General features: G+C 41.0%; 1 protein-coding gene and 1 long non-coding RNA gene across 3 annotated transcripts in view; both read right to left on the minus strand.

Annotated features, from left to right (window-relative positions):
• LOC132538640 (uncharacterized) overlaps positions 1 to 18,141 on the minus strand; it is a 915,711-nt gene that overhangs the window by 738,646 nt on the left and 158,924 nt on the right. The window lies entirely within an intron of this gene.
• Positions 1 to 18,141, minus strand: part of KL (klotho) — an 88,402-nt gene that overhangs the window by 53,190 nt on the left and 17,071 nt on the right. For both annotated transcript variants that reach the window (XR_009549997.1, XM_007520296.2), the window contains exons 2-3: positions 7,309 to 7,819; positions 6,113 to 6,381 (exon numbers count right to left, since the gene is read on the minus strand). Coding sequence is in view for 1 of the 2 variants with exons in the window: in XM_007520296.2 (XP_007520358.2) it covers positions 6,113 to 6,381; positions 7,309 to 7,819 (780 nt within the window). In the remaining variant the exon portion in view is untranslated. The remainder of the gene's footprint in view (positions 1 to 6,112; positions 6,382 to 7,308; positions 7,820 to 18,141) is intronic.

Consider the following 18,141-nt stretch of genomic DNA (forward strand, 5'->3'; position numbering starts at 1 on the left):
AGGTTCTCAACCATCCAAGATAGAAGCCTCCACAAAGAAAACAGGAATTTAAGAAGGGCAGGCCAATTATAAAATCAGAACAATACAGTCCCCCCACACACATGTGACCCATAGAGGGAAGTCGAAATGTAAGGTTTTCCCCCCAAGAAGTGCTGTCAGAGCTGCCTGGAGCAGATCCTCAGTTGGATGCTTTATAAAAGCAAGGGCCAGGGTTGAGTTTTGAATCAACCATGGGATTTCCATGCATTCTGCAGGCCTGATGCATATGGACTGCTGTTTCTCTGAGGGGTCAGTGCTATTTGTAAAGGCAAGTAGTAAAAACCAGAGAGAGATCGCTTTCCTTGGAGCATGGTTCCTCGGAGCTGCCCAGGGCATGCCTTTCACGGATTGTGGAACTGCCAGGGGAAAGAAGCATTTCTCACTGTGATGCACCTGCCAGCCCTGTTTGCTTAACTTTGCAGGAGAAAACACTTACATTATCTATCTTTTTTTTTAATTGGGGGGAGGGTTAATGGTTTAGTCAACAGTAAAACAGAGTAGTACGTGTGTAACATGTCTCAGTTTTCCACATAACAATTCAAACCCCAGTAGGTCCTCCTCTGCCATCCTGTTCCAGGACCTGAACCCTCCCTCTCCCCACCCCACCTGAGTCTTACTTTGGGGCAATACAACAACTTCAGCCCAAATTCTGCTTTGTGTTTTCTTATTTTTCAGCTTCTCTATATTATTATTATTATTATTAGTGATTTAATAATGGTCAACAAAATTGTGGGATAAGAGGGGTACAGTTCATACAGTTCCCACCACCAGCACTTGCATCATCTTTTGAAGTGAAGGTTATGCACACATCCTTTTCAATGCTTGAAGGAATTTGGGAGTGATATTTTGGAGGTCTGAGTGGACTAAACTGGTAACTTTTCTACCCTTCATTTTTCCAAACAGCAGCTTTCATTTGGTTCATCAACAAGTATGAGACACTAAGGAATAATTTGGAGGGAGATCTTTTTTTTAGGTATAAGACACTTAGAAATAAGTGTTTTAGCAAAGGTTTATAAATCTCCATTAATTTGTTGGATGTTTTTCTCAGTTTGAAAAAATAAGTGGGGAGTAGGACTGTAATGCAGCGGGTTAAGCGCACGTGGTGCAAAGCGCAAGGACCAGCATAAGGATCCGGGTTCGAGTCCAGGTTCCCCACCTGCAGGGGAGTCACTTCACAGGCGGTGAAGCAGATCTGCAGGTGTCTGTCTTTCTCTGCCCCTCTCTGTCTTCCCCTCCTCTCTCCATTTCTCTCTGTCCTATCCAACAACGATGACAACAATAATAACTACAATAAAACAAGGGCAACAAAAGGGAATAAGATAATTAGTTAATTAAAAAATTAAGTGATAGTTGACCCTTTCATCAGTGTGTGATAGAAAAAATTTTCTGCAAACAGTGGCCAGTGAGAAAATAGCTCTCCTCAGTAAGGAACAATTTCTGTCCCTGTGTTCATTAATAACTTTTAATGGTTATAGAAATACAGACTTGAGTGGTCTGAGAGGTGACACAGTGATAAAGCTTTGAATTCTCAAGCATGAGGTCCCAAGTTCGATGCCTGGCAGGAAGTGTGGCAGAGTGATGTCTGGTTCTTTTTCTCTCCTCCTATCTTTCTCATAAATAAATAAAATCTTTAAAAGAAGAAAAAGAAAAACAGATTTAGCAGTAGAGAAAATAATTCCAAATTCAGTGAGCACTTGTGGGAATAAGCCTACTAAGTCAGACCTGTGATGAGGTATTATTTTCACGTGAAATGTGTGTCTTACTAATTTAAGAGGTTTAAAGACTAGCCAGGAGAAGGGATGGACCATACTAGCATAGGGTGGTTTGTGGGCCCTGCCTAACTCAACCACATCTGCACAATTTCCCAACAATCTCTACCCCCCTGTGGACCCTACTTGGGAGCACAGGTAGGCTAGGGAGGCACTGAGTAGGTAAGGAAGAGATGGGCTGAGGGGAAGGAGAGACAAAGAAGGGAGAAAAACCCCAAAGAGGGGTCAGATAGAAGGACCCACAGCTGTGGTCAAATAGCACAATATTTCTCAGCTGCCCTACATTTTCTACTTATTTATTTATTTATTTAGCCATTGAGGTAATGCTGGTTTGCAAGGATGCATACTTTTTAAGGTACAGTAACACCCACCAAAGTGTCACTTTCTCTCCCCCACAAACACTGAGTTCCTCCTCCCCTTCTAGGCCCGACCCTCCTAAATAAACATTTTAACTCAGTAACATCAGTTCAGCATCAGAATCTAAGTGTTCTTTTCCTTTGGCTTTTGTGGGCTCCGTTGCTTTGATTCTATTTATTGATTGGTTTATTTTGTACTTATTATTGAATGGAGACAGAGAAATTGAGAGGGGAGGGGAAGATAGAGAGACAGACATCTGTAGCCCTAGTTCACCGCTTGTGAAGTTTTTCCCTCTGCAGGTGGGGACCAGGTGCTTGAACCTGGGTCCTTATGCTCTGTAATGTGTGCATTTAACCAGGTGTGCCACCGCCTGGCCCCTTGCTTTAGTTCTTTATATGTGCCAGGTGAGTGAGGTTATCTGGTATGTGACTTCCTCCCTCTGACTTAGTTCACTTAACACAATCCCTTCTTGTGCTGTCTATGTTATAGCAAAGGTTAAAGGTTTCTTTCTTTTTTTAATGTAGCAGTGGGGAGTGAACTCAAGGCCTTGTGCATATGGGATATAGCTGAGTAGCCTCCCCAGGCCCATTTTATATTTTTTTCTGGGGGTGGGGTGGGTGTGAGGGGATGATGGAGAAAGGTAGTGGCAGATACAGGGAGAGGAGAGACACCACAGTACTGTCCCATCATACATGGAGCTTCCTGGTATTATCCATGATGCTCCTATGTGGTACCAGGGTCAAACCTCATATCTCGAGCTCATGTTCTGCCCAGTGTGTTAATCTCTTGTTCCCAAGATGCCATCTCTTCTGATAGTGGAGTTGTATTCCCTTGTGTAAAATACCACATATTCTTTATCCATTAATCAGAGGTTGATGTTTGGGATACATCTCAAACATGTCTCATGTGAGTAGAGCTCCAGTGATAGTTGGAGCAGGGCTACCTGTAGTTTTCTGGATTAGTAAGTTTGTCTTTGCTTAGATACCTAGAGGAAGGATTGCTCAGTCACCCCACTCCTACACCCCAGCTGCCTTTGAAATGTAGGGAAGGGGTTTAAGTCTGAAGCTGCTTCTGACACTAACTGGATAGTCTGAAAAAGACAAGAATAATATAAAACAGGGGGGGAAAAAAAGCATGATTTCTTTTCTTTTTTTTTTTTTTTGCCTCCAGGGTTATTGCTGGGGCTCGGTGCCTGCACTACAAATCTGCTGCTCCTGGAGGCCATTTTTTCCCTTTTGTTGCCCCTTCTTGTTTATCATTGTTGCTACTATTATTGTTGTTATTGCTGTCATTGTTGTTGGATAGGACAGAGAGAAACTGAGGAAGACAGAGAGGGGGAGAGAAAGACAGACACCTGCAGACCTGCTTCACCACTCGTGAAGCGACTCCCCTGCAGGTGGGGAACCCGGAGCTCGAACCAGGATCCTTACCCCGGTTCTTGCGCTTTGCCATGTGCACTTAGCTCTCTCACTACCACCTGGCCCCCGGATTTTATTTTCTTATAAAAAGATATAATTTCTGTATTTATAAGCCAGCAACCTGTTTCAACTAGAAGACCTTGGATGAACATATCCTTTCTAATTTTTCTTATTTATTTATTTAGGAGAAAGGGAACCAGAGCCTCACCTGCCAAGAATTGAACTGATGCTTCCAAGTCCAGCACTGGTCACCTCCTAGGCTAGATATTTCTTTTGAACTGAGGTATAACAGAAGAGGCCACCCCAAAACTTAATTCAGGACATGCCACTCCACAATAGACCCCTCTGGTATATTATTTTGAGCTACAGGCACTTGAAAAACTGCAAACACAATGGAACTCCTTCTCTGAATTTCCCTTATCATGCTAATGATAAATCCTCCACAAAGAACTTACTAGCCATGAATCCCTTCAGTAAAACATTGTGTTAACAGGGAGAGAGATTGTCATGGAGACAAGATGAGAATAGAAGGCAAACACCACACCCAAACCTTGTCAAAGTTTTGTACCTCACACCTATTCATCTGTGAACTGAAACTAATTTACTCTCTCCTAAGATTAGGCCTATATCCTAACTCTTAAACTACCTCAAGAAATTACTCATCTTTCCTTCCCCATTTGTACATGATATGTGTTAAGAAGCTTCCATTTTCTTTTTCTTTCCTTTGGTATTTTTTGTTTGTTTCTTTCCTTTTTTGCCACCAGGGTTGTCTCTGTGACTCGGTGCCTACTTGATGACTACACTTTTCCCAGTGGCTGTTGTTTTGTTTGTTTATTTTTAGTAAAATTTATGTATATCTATTGATAGAGACAGGGAAATATAGAGAGGGGCACCTCTAGCACTATTCTACCACATGTGAAATTTCCTTCCTGCAGGTGGGGGACAGGGACTTGAACCCAGGTCCTCATGTTTACTAAGTGTGTGCTTTACCAGGTGTGCCACCACTTGGCCCCACAATTTTTCTTTTTATTTTTTTTCAAGATTTATTTATTTATAAGAAAGATCAGAGAAGAGAGAAAGAACCAGACATCACTCTGGCACATATGCTTTGGGGGCTCGAACTCAGGACCTCATGCTCAAGAGTCCAAAGCTTTATCACTGCGCCACCTCCCAGAGCACACCACATTTTTTTCTTGTACTCTCTCCTACTAAAGGGGCCTCAGCTTAGAGAAGGCAGAAGGAAGGGTGGTATTTTTACTCCCTGAGAAGCCCAGTGAATTGCCCAGAAGGACTCAACCATCTAAGACCTAGCACTGGTCTGTGGAGCCAGAACTTGGTGTCTGTCTTGTTGGCTACATCCACACTCTACTCAGAAGTAATGTGGCAAAAGCCTTTCTCCTTCCCACCATCTCTTCTCATTTGGTTACCTTCTGGCTTTCCTATCATTTTCTCTTAATAGAGTAACTTAACTCTTCTCAATGTGTGCACCCCTCAATTCAGCAATTTCAGCAACTCCAGAAGCCAACACAGAGCTTTGTACACATCAGACACCCACTAAACACTTAGGAAAGTATTCAGTCAAACTTGAAACTCCTTTAAAATTAGAAAGAGGGGGCTGGGCTGTGGTACACTTGGTTGAGGGCCCATGTTATAACTGCATAAGAATCTGGGTTCAAGCCCCTGTTCCCCACCAGCAAGGGGAGCTTAGAAGGAGTGAAACAGAGCTGCAGGTGTCTTTCTACCCTCTCTATTTCTCTGTCTCTACCCAGTAAATAACCAGACAAAAAAAAAAAGAGTAAAAATAATATTGATGACTAGCTACATATAACACATACTCAGTAAACACTGGCTGATCATTTTGAAGCACTAACTACTGCTCGGAGTGACATTGTCATCAGTGAGTCACTGGTGCAAAGGCTTTCTTTCTCAGGATATCTCTACAAGTTTGAAGGCTCCCATTATACCTGAGGTCTCTACCTCATGTTCCTGCCTCAATCTCAGTCTCTCCACTGAGATCTCACATCAACTGGAACATTGTCTTGTTTATGAAGAAAGTTCAGCTGGTCAGTGCCTGCCCTGCCCTGCGCTCTTCCCAGAGGTTTGAACACCAGTAGGACCTGGCACTTGCTGTGGTTGGTGTGTCTCTCCCTCTCTACATTTCCCCTGAAACCCCCTCTTCTGAAAAATTCATTAGCCAGAAGCAGTGAAATCATACTTGTGCAAGACTCTAGAAACATACACACACATACAAAAGAGAGAAAACATTTTACCTTTTTTACTATATTGTCAAACCTTAAATATTCCTCTGTTTTAATTTTGATCCCCTTTGCAGCTGATTTGAAGTGCAAGACCAAGTTAGGGAGAAGGGAGCTGTGTTACAAACTGTGCGCTCCACGTGCTTTCACTGGAGAACCGTGTTTGGCCTTGAAGAATGGACATCGTGTCATGGCAACCAGCCTAGTAAGGAAGCACTACTTACTAGTGATAGGGCTTGGTGACACTGCTGATTGATTTTGTCAGCTGACTTACTTGAATGTAGTTGTCAACAATGCCCCAAGCAAAGTCACAGGAAAATGTCCCTTCTAAGGGTTGGTTTTCAGGCAAAGGAGGGAAGCCATTTTTCTCTATCAGCTTTTGGTAGAACAAGGCAGAAGATTTCGGCAGCAACTTCTTATCCTGGCTGAGAAAGTCGACATAGAACAGCCCACGCCTGATGCTGTAGCCTCTATGCCACTCAAAGCCATCCATGAGGGACCATGCTGTGTAGCCAATGACATCCACCCCATCCAACCTGATGGCTGCAGAGAGAAGACAACAAGAGAGGCATGACCCCTTGCTGGGCACTGGGCTTATGCATCAAAGGCATCTGGAGGGAGGGGTGTCACCTAACAAAGCAAAGGAGCTATGATGCTTTTTCTTTGGTAGACCCATGGGCTTGCTGACGATGGTCTCTCTACAACAAAATGGCCTCACCTAGATGATTATCTCCACTATGTCCCATCTGGAGCTCTCGACATTTCTAGTAGGCTTTTTTTTTTTTGTCCTAGAAACATGTTTCATTCCACTTTCTCTCTTTTTTCATATTTATTTATTTATTTACCCATCTCATAGAGACAAATCAAGAGGGAAGGGTGTGAGGAAGAGAGGCAACTTATAACTGCTTCACTGCTCATGAAGCTTTCCCCTACAGGTAGAACTGAGTCCTTGTGCATGGTAACCTGTGCAGTCCACAGGGGATGCCACCTTCAGACCCCCCATTCTACTTTCTATCCTTTTTTATTATCTAGTGCTGTGCCAGGTGTAATGAATAAATAAATTTTTTAAAAGAATTTTCTCAGAAGCTGTTGATATTTCTATCTTCTTAAAATGTGTTTTATTTAGTGCTACTGATAAGAACTCAAAGAAGGCACAGGAACCAGGAACCTAGCTATCCTGGGATTTATTTAATCATTCATAGAATCTAAAAATCGGGAACAGTAACTCTGAAAGGTACTTTCACACTATATAACCCAGTTATTCATTTGCAAAATGAGTTCTGGAAATTGATTTGAATCCCTCAAGGACCCAAATGAGAAAGGTGTTACATAAACACAGACCTACTATTGCCAGAATGAATTTCTACATTATGATGAAGTATGAATTTTCATAGTTTATTGCAGATCATCTTACAGATTGTTTTTCTACTGGATTTTGGCAGGAAACTAGAATGTTATCCACAATCCTACCTTTTAAGGTTTCCATTATGAACTTTTTGAGGTAATACATATATTTGGCATCATCTATCTTGGTGGTCCCTGAAACAAACCAGCCATTCTCCACAATAAATATTTGAGGGTGGTTATATTCAAGGTCAATCCAGGAAAGGAGCTGCCTCAGGCTGGGGGATTCTAGCTGGCGAAACTTCATGTGAGGATCCAGGAGCTGAAAACTCAAGGTCGGCCCAAAGGAAAGAGCAAAAAAGTCAGCTGTTCCCTTGATGAACTGCTTCTCAGATTCAGTAAAATCCGGCAGGAGAGAAGAAAGATTATTTTTCATACTCTCGGGATAGTCACCATCAATAAATATGGGTTTGGCAAACCAGCCGAGTACAAAGTCAAGAGATTTTTGACATTCCCTGAGGCTGTGGTCTGTCATTCTTCGAGGAGTGATCCAGTGGGAGCTCAGGGCAATGGACACCTGGCCTCCCTGGCTTGGACGAAAAGAAGTGTTGTAGAGATGCCAGACTTTGGCATGAGCCTATGAAGAAAAAAACCAGGGTGAGGGCTGGGCAGGCAGCATAATTGTTATGCAAAAAGACTTTCATGCCAGAAGCTCCAAAGTTCCAGATTCAATCCCCAGTCCCTCCATAATAAATCAGAGCTGAGCAGTGTTCTAGGATCTGTCCCTATATCTCTTCATTAACATAAAACAAAATATATTTAAAAAGAAATCCATGGTGAATGCATCTCTGACTGTGAGGCAAAACTGAGCATATTTCAACCCCCAGTGCTAGTTGCACTTGTTTTCTATCAAACTTAACCTAATGACTAACCCCAGTGATGTTGTCACCTGGAACCAATAGTTTATTTTCGAGGTAGGTCAAGCCACAGTGAATGGTGCCATGTCTGCAGTCATTTCCATTGTTTTCCAGCCACCAGTAGAAAAATATGAATGTGTTGTGCTGACGGCAATTATTATTCATACACCGAAAAGTTAATGACAAAAAGAATGTGCTAGGCAGTCTTGCTACTTAATTGACTCTGGATTGTATTCTTTTTAATTAATGGATGGGCTTCATATAAAGAACCAGCTTCACACCTTTGAGCACACCATGAATTTTTTGTTTATCCTAGGAGACTGAGAGTTATCAAATTGACTTGAGTTATTAAAGCCAACTTAAGGGGGCCAGGCAGTGGTGCACCTGGTTAAGTGCACACACTACAGTGCACAAGGACCTGGGTTCAAGCCCCTGGTCCCCACCTGCAGGGGTGAAGCTTCATAAGTGATGAAGCAGGGCTGCAGGTTTCTCTCTGTCTCTATCCAATGATAAATACACTTAAAAAAATTAAAAAGCCAACTTAAATATTTTGTATTCATCTCTCAATCAGCATCCAGTAGATGGTATCACAATTTTTGTTTATCCCAACGAGGAATAAGCAGGATGAATTAAAAGACCAACTCAAATATTTAACCTCGGAATTCAGGGGCAGACCCAACTTTCTGCAGATTCAGGGCACAGAGTACAAGCCAAGTGTATCTAAAATATCAACTTTTTTTTTTGGTAAAAAGTTTATTAGTTGTAGGCATAGAACAGTGAAAATAACTTAAAAGTTAGAAAGAAGTTAAGTATTAACATTAGCTTTAACTGAGTGCAGGGTTTACAATAAAGCTACGTTAATATGTGGTGATCCTGGCACGCTGACAGATAAATAGATCAAAGACAAAGAATAGAGAATACAAAACTGTGTCTAAGGCCAATGGGCTTGACCCATTGATTGATTTCCCACAGGTTCACTACGGCACATAAAAGACAAAGAGAAAGTCTGCCGGGATAGCCTGAGGGTACTTCTTCCCGAGCTAGTGCTCTCTGGGTTGGAGAGAACTCAACTGGAGCTGATCTAGGCTGCTGTGTGGGAGAGGGATCAGGAACTCGTGCTGCACCAACTTCCGCAGGAGATACACTCTGGAACTCTCGGAGCCGGAAAGCAATTTCCAGGTGTCTTTAATCAGAAGAGCAGCTGTTTTTATACTCTCCAAGTAGGGTGGAAACAGGATGTGATATAGAGAGGGTGGAGAGAAAAGTGACTGGTGAAAATCAGAGTGTGACAAAGAAGGGATCAGTGTGTGACAAGGAGGGGGTGGAGCAGGAGAGAATCATAGAACCACCAATGCCCTGGAGTGCTTTATGTAAAAGTGATTTATGTAAATAGACCAAAGCTTTGGATCAGTAAAATCCCTATATAGGCATATGGTTAAGCAGAAGTCAGGGGGAGATGGCAACTACCCAACAAAAGTCTTAATCAACTCATGATCCTACTACAACTACTAGGAAAATGTATGAGAAAAAAACAACTTACATTTTGCATAAAATAAGTTTAAGCAGTAAACACTAAGACTATAAATCTTTTTAAATCATTTATTGTTATTGGATAGAGACAGAGAGGAACTGAGAGGGGAGGGGAGGAGAGGATAGTGAGGAAAAGAGACAGAGAGACACCTGCAGAACTGGTTCACCACTCTTGAAGTGTTTCCCCTGCAAGTGGAAACCAGGGGCTTGAACCTGGGTCCTTGTGCACTGTAATGTGTGTGTTTAAATAGGTGTGCCACCACCTGGCCCCTTAAATTTTATAAAACTATAAACATAAAGAGAATAGCCTCCTGATCTTAGGGTAGGGGAAGATTTCTCAGAATACAAGAGCACTAATCAGAGTAGAAAAAAAAGTGGGGGGCCGGGGAGGTAGTATTGTGGTTCTGCAAAAGACTCTCATGCCAGAGGCTCTGAGGTCCCAAGTTCAATCCCCAGCACCACCATAAGTCAGATCTGAGCAGTATTCTGTTCATATTCTCTCTCTCATATAAAAAAATAAAAATTTTTTAAAGAATAGAAAAATATTGATAAGCTGTATTTCCTCTAAACATACATCAGCTTATCCAAAGTTAACAACACAATGAAGACAACTCACATTCAAAATATAAATAGCTGACAAACATTGTATTCAAAGAAAATAGAAAGTCTTGTTGATAAATGATGATGCTGATTAGAAACCTCCCTTTCTGGGGGCTGGGCGATAGTGCACCTGGTTATGGGCACATACCCATTCATTGGGGAAACTGACGATCCTTCCTAGCCGACTGAATCCACATGGATCCCAGTCACTTTCAAAGCCAGCAACAAGCAGCTCCTGACAGCTTTCAACCTGACCTGTTGACTGGCTACGGAAGAAGGGCAAACACTAGAAGAAGAAGGAAGAGAAGGCCATGCTGAAGGATCCCAGTTCAAGCCACTGACTCCCCACAGCTTCACAAGCAGTGAAGCAGGTCTGCAGGTGTCTCTCTCTCTTTCTCCCTCTCTATCTTCCCACCCTTTCAATTTCTCCCTGTCCTATCCAAAAAAACTGACGAAAAAAAAAAATGACCACAGGAGCAATGGATTTTGTAATATAGGCATCAAACCCTACTGATAACCCTGGAGGCAAAAACAAACAAAGAAAAACCTCCCTTACTGTGAACAAAAACAAGAAGCATTTCACAGGAACACCTAAATGATGTCTGCCCAGTGCACATAGAACAACTCAGCATCCTCACTGGGCTCTGGCCTCTCAGTCTGGTCCAGTCTGATCTCAGCCAATCAGAAGTCCAGCTCTTCTAGAAGCTGCCTAATGAGAAGATTAGATTCTGCTCTCAACAAAAGGAAAAGTCACAAGATGGCTGGGGACAGTGAGTAAGAATGTGAATTTGCTGTTGTAATTCCACCTTCTTATGAGCTGGTTGACCCTGGGGATTATATTATATTCTTTTCTTTTTGAATTTTCTTATTGCCACCTGGGTTATCTCTGGAGTTGGGGTTCATTGCTCCTGGCAGCTACCGCCTCCTCCCCTCCTACCCCACTTTCCCTTTCTTTCTGAGACAGATTTTAGGAGGAAAGGAGACAAAGAAAAAGGTAGACATGTAACAGCATTGCTTCACCACTTGTGAGGTTTTCCCCTTGTAGGTGAGGACTGAGGATTTTGAACTCAGGTCCTTGAACATGGTATTGTGTGCATGCTACCAAGTGAGCCACCATTTGACCTCCTGTGGGTCTGTTTCCATATGTCTGAAGACTGGACACAAGCCCCCTACTCTGTGAACTCTCTCTTGTGCCTGTACAATGATTTTTGTAGCCTTTATCACTTTCCTAGGTAAATACCTACATGCAGAATTGCTAGGCTATAGACAGGGCCTGTGTTTAACTTTATAAAAACTGTCAAATAGTTCCCCAAATTATTGTACTATTTATGCTCCTATCAATAATTTATGAACATTCTAAGTACTCGTCTTCCTTGGTCTCTTTCTCTTATAAAAAAATCATAAATCTTTTTTCATTTTCATTATTTTATTTTTTATTTCTTTATTGGGAGATTAATGGTTTACAGTTAACAGGAGAATACAGTAGATTTATATGTGTAACATTTCCCAGTTTTCCACATAACAATTCAACCCCTACGTTTATAATATATATAAAAAATATAAATCTTAAGAATATAATCTAGAGGTAGTGAGCCACATTTTTGCTATCATTATTCAGATTTGAAAAATTGAAATGGAATAATTATTAATGGATTAATTTAATCCTACAAACAATTTTAATTACACTGACTGAGACCAGTTGTTAGCAACCTGAAGTCCAGTGCATAAAAAGGAGAATGATCCAAGTAGCAAGGGCCAGCAAGATAGCTCAACTTAGTCGTGCACCTGCTTTGTCATGCACACAAGTCAGGCTGAAACCTGGCCCCACTGCACTGGAAGAAGCTTCAGTGCTTTGGTATCTCTCACTCTGACTCTCCATCTTGCCTCTCTACCTCAAAAAGTCAAGAGCCGTGAAGATCAAGTGATGACAAGAAAAAAAAATCACTGCAAACTTTTGTTCTATTTTTACTAGTGATTTATACAATTATAAGGTAATGGGGTATAATTCCATACAGTTCCCAGCACCAGAGTTCTGTGTCCCAACCTTCCATGGGAAACTACAGCTGTTATCCCAAAGTCGCAGATATGGGCTGATTCTATAACTTCTCTCTCTCTCTCTCTCTCTCTCTGCCTTGTCACCCCCTTTTTTTCCATGTTCCTGCCTTCATTTTCCTTCCAAATCACCTCTATACCCATTACTACTCCAGAGTGTCTTTACTTTTCTCTCTCAGATAAGTGAAGCAGTGCCTGGCTTCCCACACTGGGAATTTATATCCTACTGTCTACTCAAATATTATGGAATATCTTGTACTACTGATAGTTTTTAGATTCACTGAGACGATCTAAAGGGGTGACAGTAGAGATTAGCTGAAATAACACAGAGAAGAGGGGTTGAATGGAGCCAATTATCTATTAGCTACAAATAGTCATCAGTCACTCTAATATAAAGCACACGTAATACATCGGAGTTTTTGGAACTCATGCGTACAAGCATATAATAAATATACATAGTACAGGGTTCTGAACGACTTACACACGAAGATAATAGTTGTCTCTATTGAGTGGAATTGTGGGTCTTTATGTACTTTAAAAAAATTTTGAGGGGGTGGGGTGGTGGCGGACCTGGTTGAGTATACACATTACAGTGTGCAAGGACCAGGGTTCAAGCTCCTGGTCCTTTGTGAGTGCTGAAGCAGTGCTGCAGGTCTCTCTCTCTATCTATCTCTCTCTCTCTCTATCTCTCTATCTGTATCTATCTATCTATCTATCTCTCTATCTCCCCCTTCCCTCTCTATTTCTGGCTGTCTCCATCCAATAAATGAAGATAATAAAAAAATTTAAAAAAAAATTTTGACGTAGAGAAATTGGGTGAAAGAGGAGATACCTGTAGCCTGCCCCCACTGTTTGTGAAGCTTCCCCCTGCAGGTGAGAACTGGGCACTCAAACCCATGTCCTCACACATAGTAACTTGTGTGCTTCCCTATGGGCATTTTAAATATTCTTTAAACATTCTGCTTCTCTTATTTTCTTTTATGTAATGAGCATGCATTACTTTTTTTTCAGATAGAAAGTGAGAGGCAAAAAGTGTGTGTGTGTGTGTGTGTGTGTGTGTGTGTGTGTGTGAGAGAGAGAGAGAGAGAGAGAGAGAGAGAGACAACAGCGCCATTCCATCACTCATGAAGCTTCTCCATTTGGGTGATGCTCCCGTGTGGGCTTAGGGGGATCAAACCAAGGTCCTCTCAAGTGGCAAAGTGTGTGCTCTGCTGGGTGAGCTATAGCCTATCCCTGCACATTATTTTTCTTATGAAAAAACTAACATATAATCCAAATAGCTGAAATTTTCAGGTTTAGAGGATTTTCTACTTCAAATTATTGTATTGTTTTTTGAAGCTGATGCTCTGTTTACTTGGCTTTGCTTTCAGTTTTCACAAAACAATGGATGACATATGGTTTTCCAAGTGGCTCAGCCCTTCATCTTTCCACAACTCTTTATTAATTTACTGACCTCCTACCATAATAGTTCAAGTTGCTCCAAAAATTCACAAAGAAAAGTGTCTTATATTTCAAACTCATCAGTTTTGTAAAAATAAAAACTGCAAATGCTTAAAGATTCATTAAAAGATCAAAATTATTAATTATTAAAAATCTAGTAAGTGGATTTTTTTTTTTTACCAGTTTTGTTGACTTTCTCCACCAAGGTGTTTGGGGCTAGGTTACATTTCACTAAACCATCTGGAAGACTACTCAGAACTATTAAGTCCATATATTAAACAAAAGAGTTGGTATCTCTTTTCTAACCTACTATGTCTGGGGAAGGTAGGGTTGGAGGCAAAGAAATTTCAAAATATTCTTCGTGATGAATCTTTTTTGGGTGTCTGGAAAAGGGCAATAGAGTATATAAGAGTAGAAATTAAAGATTTGGAAATAAGAATTTTTATTACTGATTTAATCATGGTTTACAAGGTTATGGGGTGTAACTGTAACACCCACCACCAAAGTTCTGTCCCTCCTCCCCAGCTATAACCACCATAATTCTCACAAAGACTTAGCAAGAGTTTGATTATTTATTTTTGAAAGTTTATGTATTTCAGTTCTCTGCATTCCTCATAAAAATGATACCATCCAGCAGTTATCTTTTACCTCCTTACTTACTTCACTAACCACAGTCACCTCAAGTTTCAACTATTTCAGAAATAAGGAGTTACTGTTCTAAAACTAATAATACCAGACTAATTAGAGCAGAGGGTTAGTAACTTGTGAGTTTTGGTAAATAGCTCAACAGAGAAAATAGGGGTCCCCCCGTATCACAAATTTTTTTATCTAAAATTATTTGGATTTGATAGTTCATAATGAGTGAGAATTTCTGAGGCAGTGATGATCAAATTACGTGACCAGAATCATCTGTTGCGGAATGAACTAAAATGTGAACAGCTAGACCCTGAAAGTTGAGTCTCTTCTCTATCTGGAGTAGAAGGAAGTGAACCTGGAGTTGATGACAGGAAGAAAAAAAGAAGTATTGTGAAAGGAAACTAAGCTGGGACTATGGGGGTCGGAGGAACATGTGCACACACAGCAAGAGAGAAACTGTCTTCCTTGACAGCAAAGATTACCTACAGGTCTAATTCTTAGAGTCCAGAGAACACTTCCACAAATCTGTGAATTTTCCTAGTATCCTAGTAAAATTCCTAATCTTTAACCTAGTTTCCATTGTGACTAGTCATTACTAAATATAAGATTCCTTAGCACATTTGAAACCAAATTTGAGATTCTATAAGGACTTATACTTCTATTAGGCACAGATAAGTGCCTAATGCTATAACCAGGCAAAATGAAGGCCAAAGTAAGCTTTTAAAATCCTGGTGTAATTTTGGGGTTTGGGAACTTAAGCTCATTTTGTTGGACTTTTCAAAAATACGTTATATAAAAAAGCCTTATTTGTATAAGGGCCTAGTGGTGGCACACCCAGTAACAAGCACATGTTACAGTGTACAAGGGCACAGGTTCAAGCCCCTGGTCCTCACCTGCAAGGGGGAAGCTTCACAAGAAGTGAAGCAGTTGCACTATCCATCCACGTGGCAAAGCCGTGCACTATCCACATGAGGTATTTTAAACCAGGCCTGCACTTGAGTTTCCTATTTCAGGTTTTTTTGTTGTTGTTGTCTCCAGGGTTATTGCTGGGGCTTGGTACCTGCACCATGAACCCACTGCTCCTGGAGGCTTTTTTTTTCCCCTTTTGTTGCCCTTGTTTTTTTTTTATCGTCATTGTGGTTATTGCTATTGTTGTTATGTCATTGTTGTTGGATAGGACAGAGAGAAATAGAGAGAGGAGGGGAAGACAGAGAGGGCAAGAGAAAGACGGACACCTGCAGGCCTGGTTCACTGCTTGTGAAGCGACCCCCTGCAGGTGGGGAGCTGGGGTCAAACTGGGGAATTGAACTGGGATCCTCATGCCGGCCCTTGCGCTTTGCGCCATGTGCACTTAACCTGCTGCACTACCACCCAGCCCCCTCCTATTTCAGTTTTTAAAATTGTTGTAGTTACACATAACTGGAACTCACAACTGAAATTTGCAGTGTTGAAGACAAGAAAACACAAAAGCAAACCAACAACTTAAGGCCACGTAGACACTGCTACCCCCAAACAGGACATGGGGAAGGAAGGGGAAACAAGGCAGGCACAGTAGAAACACTGTCTGTCTGCCAGAAAAACGCATTTCATAGTCTGATAATAGGATCTGGTCCGACACACGACTTTGTACGTGTTATTTTTTCTGTCAGTGAATACTGCCCTTTACTTCACTGGTGAACTGAGTTATTTCAAAACCACAGAGCTATAAATGAGGCCGTGGGCTGAGACAAGATGTTAAAGCCTCAAACAGAGCCAGTGGTTGACAAGTGCCACAGATGATTCAAAGCAAGAGAGGCTGGTGAGGAGGCAGGTAAACATTTATAAAGTCAAGGTAGACTGGTGTGGAAGAAAATGATTTTCTGAATGCTGGTGAAATGAATAGTAGCTGTTTCATGATGGTACTGGTGATTATAGTAATCAACCATTTTATTGTTCTTTTTTTGTATGTATTATTTATTTATTGGATGGAGACAGAACTTAAGAGGGAAGAAGAGGTAGAGAAGGAGAGAGAAAGAGAGATGCCTGCAGCACTGTTTCATTGCTTATGAAGCTCCCTCTGTAAGTGGGGACCAGGGGCTTGAACCAGGTCATTGTGGATTGTAAAATGTGTACCCAACCCCTACATAATTGATCTTGGGTGACTTGGGAACTTCAGGATGCTTTCTCTGACCTTGAGAAACACCCCTGACTGGAGCCCAGGATCATCTCATCTCTTTTTCTCATGCTTCTCCTTTTGTGGTTCTAGAATAACAGAAGCATAAAAACCAGGAGCTGAAAAATGATAACATAATTAACATACTAGATGGATTGTGATGATAAGGCAGACATTGCATTAACAATCTAGTATCAATGACTTGGAGGAAGTTTTTTGTAGCAAAGCAATTGACTAGCCAACACTTAATGTTGATCCTATATAGATAAACTAATGAGGCAAGAAACTTGGCACTGTGTTATTGATGTTTTTACCCAAATGAGTTATGAAATAATCATTACTTCACTGGAAGTTGTTATTTTCAAAAAGAAAAAAAACAAGGCTTTAATTTTTTTTCCAATTTGTATTTATTTATTATAGAGATAGAAATTGAAAGTGACGGGATGTAGAGAGGGAGAGAAAGAGAGAGGAAGCTTTAATACTATAGTTTCCCTCTTTTGTTATGCCTCTCTGTTTTTTTCTTCTATCTGAAAAATCAGCCCCAAGTGGTGAAGCCCTGGTGATGAACACTCCCACCACCACTACCACAAATTATCAAAGTATACTGCACGTGAGTGTGGCTTCCCGAAACCTTTCCTCCCATTGTGAATGTGTCACTGCATTAAAGGTTTTTCTTAGCGGAAAGCAAGGCCAAATAAGTTTGAGAATCACTCAACTTTTTTTTTTCTAAGTCAAGGGACATACTTGTTCCCTGTGTGTTAAACAGCACCATATACCTGGCACAGTGCTAACGCTCTAGGTTCATCAGTGTGACAAATAGGACAAAAAACAAACAAGCAAACCAACTTGCCCCTGTGGAGTTTCCATTTTGTCTGTTAAAGAAATAACAACAAATGTAAAAACTATAAATTCTAAAGAGTATCAGAAGACATTAAGTAGTACAGAAAATGTGGAATAAAATGAGGAAAGTTTAGTTCCAAGGAAAGGAGATTCTTTTTAATTTTTTTGGGTAGTATTCATAATAATCTCTATATTCCCTTGCTTGGTAGAGAGCACAATGATTATGCAAAAAGACTTTCTTTTTTAAAATTTTTTTTATTATCTTTATTTATTTATTGGATAGAAACAGTCAGAAATCAAGAGGGAAGGGAGGGACAGAGAGAATGAGAGACAGAGACACCTACAGCCCTGCTTCACCACTTGTGAAGCTTTCCCCCTGCAGGTGGGGACCGGGGGCTTGAACCTGGGCCCTTGCGCATTGTAACGTGTACACTCAACCAGGTGCTCCACCACCCGGCCCCTTGCAAAAAGACTTTCATGCCCGAGACTCTGAGGTTGCAGATTCCATCCTCAGCACCAGCATAAACCAGAGCTGGCCAGCAGTCTAGTATCTTTCTCTCACGATCTGTCTTGTTAAAATAAATAGAATAAAAATAATAAAAATAATATCTATTTTCCTTTCATTAGGTGTGTTGTGGTTTTAGTTTTCATATCACCATAGACACAGTTCATATGTGTTCTTATAGTCAAGAAACATGACTTGTCAGTGTTTCTATAAATTAACACCTGCCTTAACAGAATGTAAAACCCTCCAATTCATAGTACACAGCAAGTCACACAAAGGCACACTTC

The sequence above is a fragment of the Erinaceus europaeus genome, chromosome 5, assembly GCF_950295315.1.
Source record: "Erinaceus europaeus chromosome 5, mEriEur2.1, whole genome shotgun sequence".
In the NCBI taxonomy this organism is placed as follows: Eukaryota; Metazoa; Chordata; class Mammalia; order Eulipotyphla; family Erinaceidae; genus Erinaceus; species Erinaceus europaeus.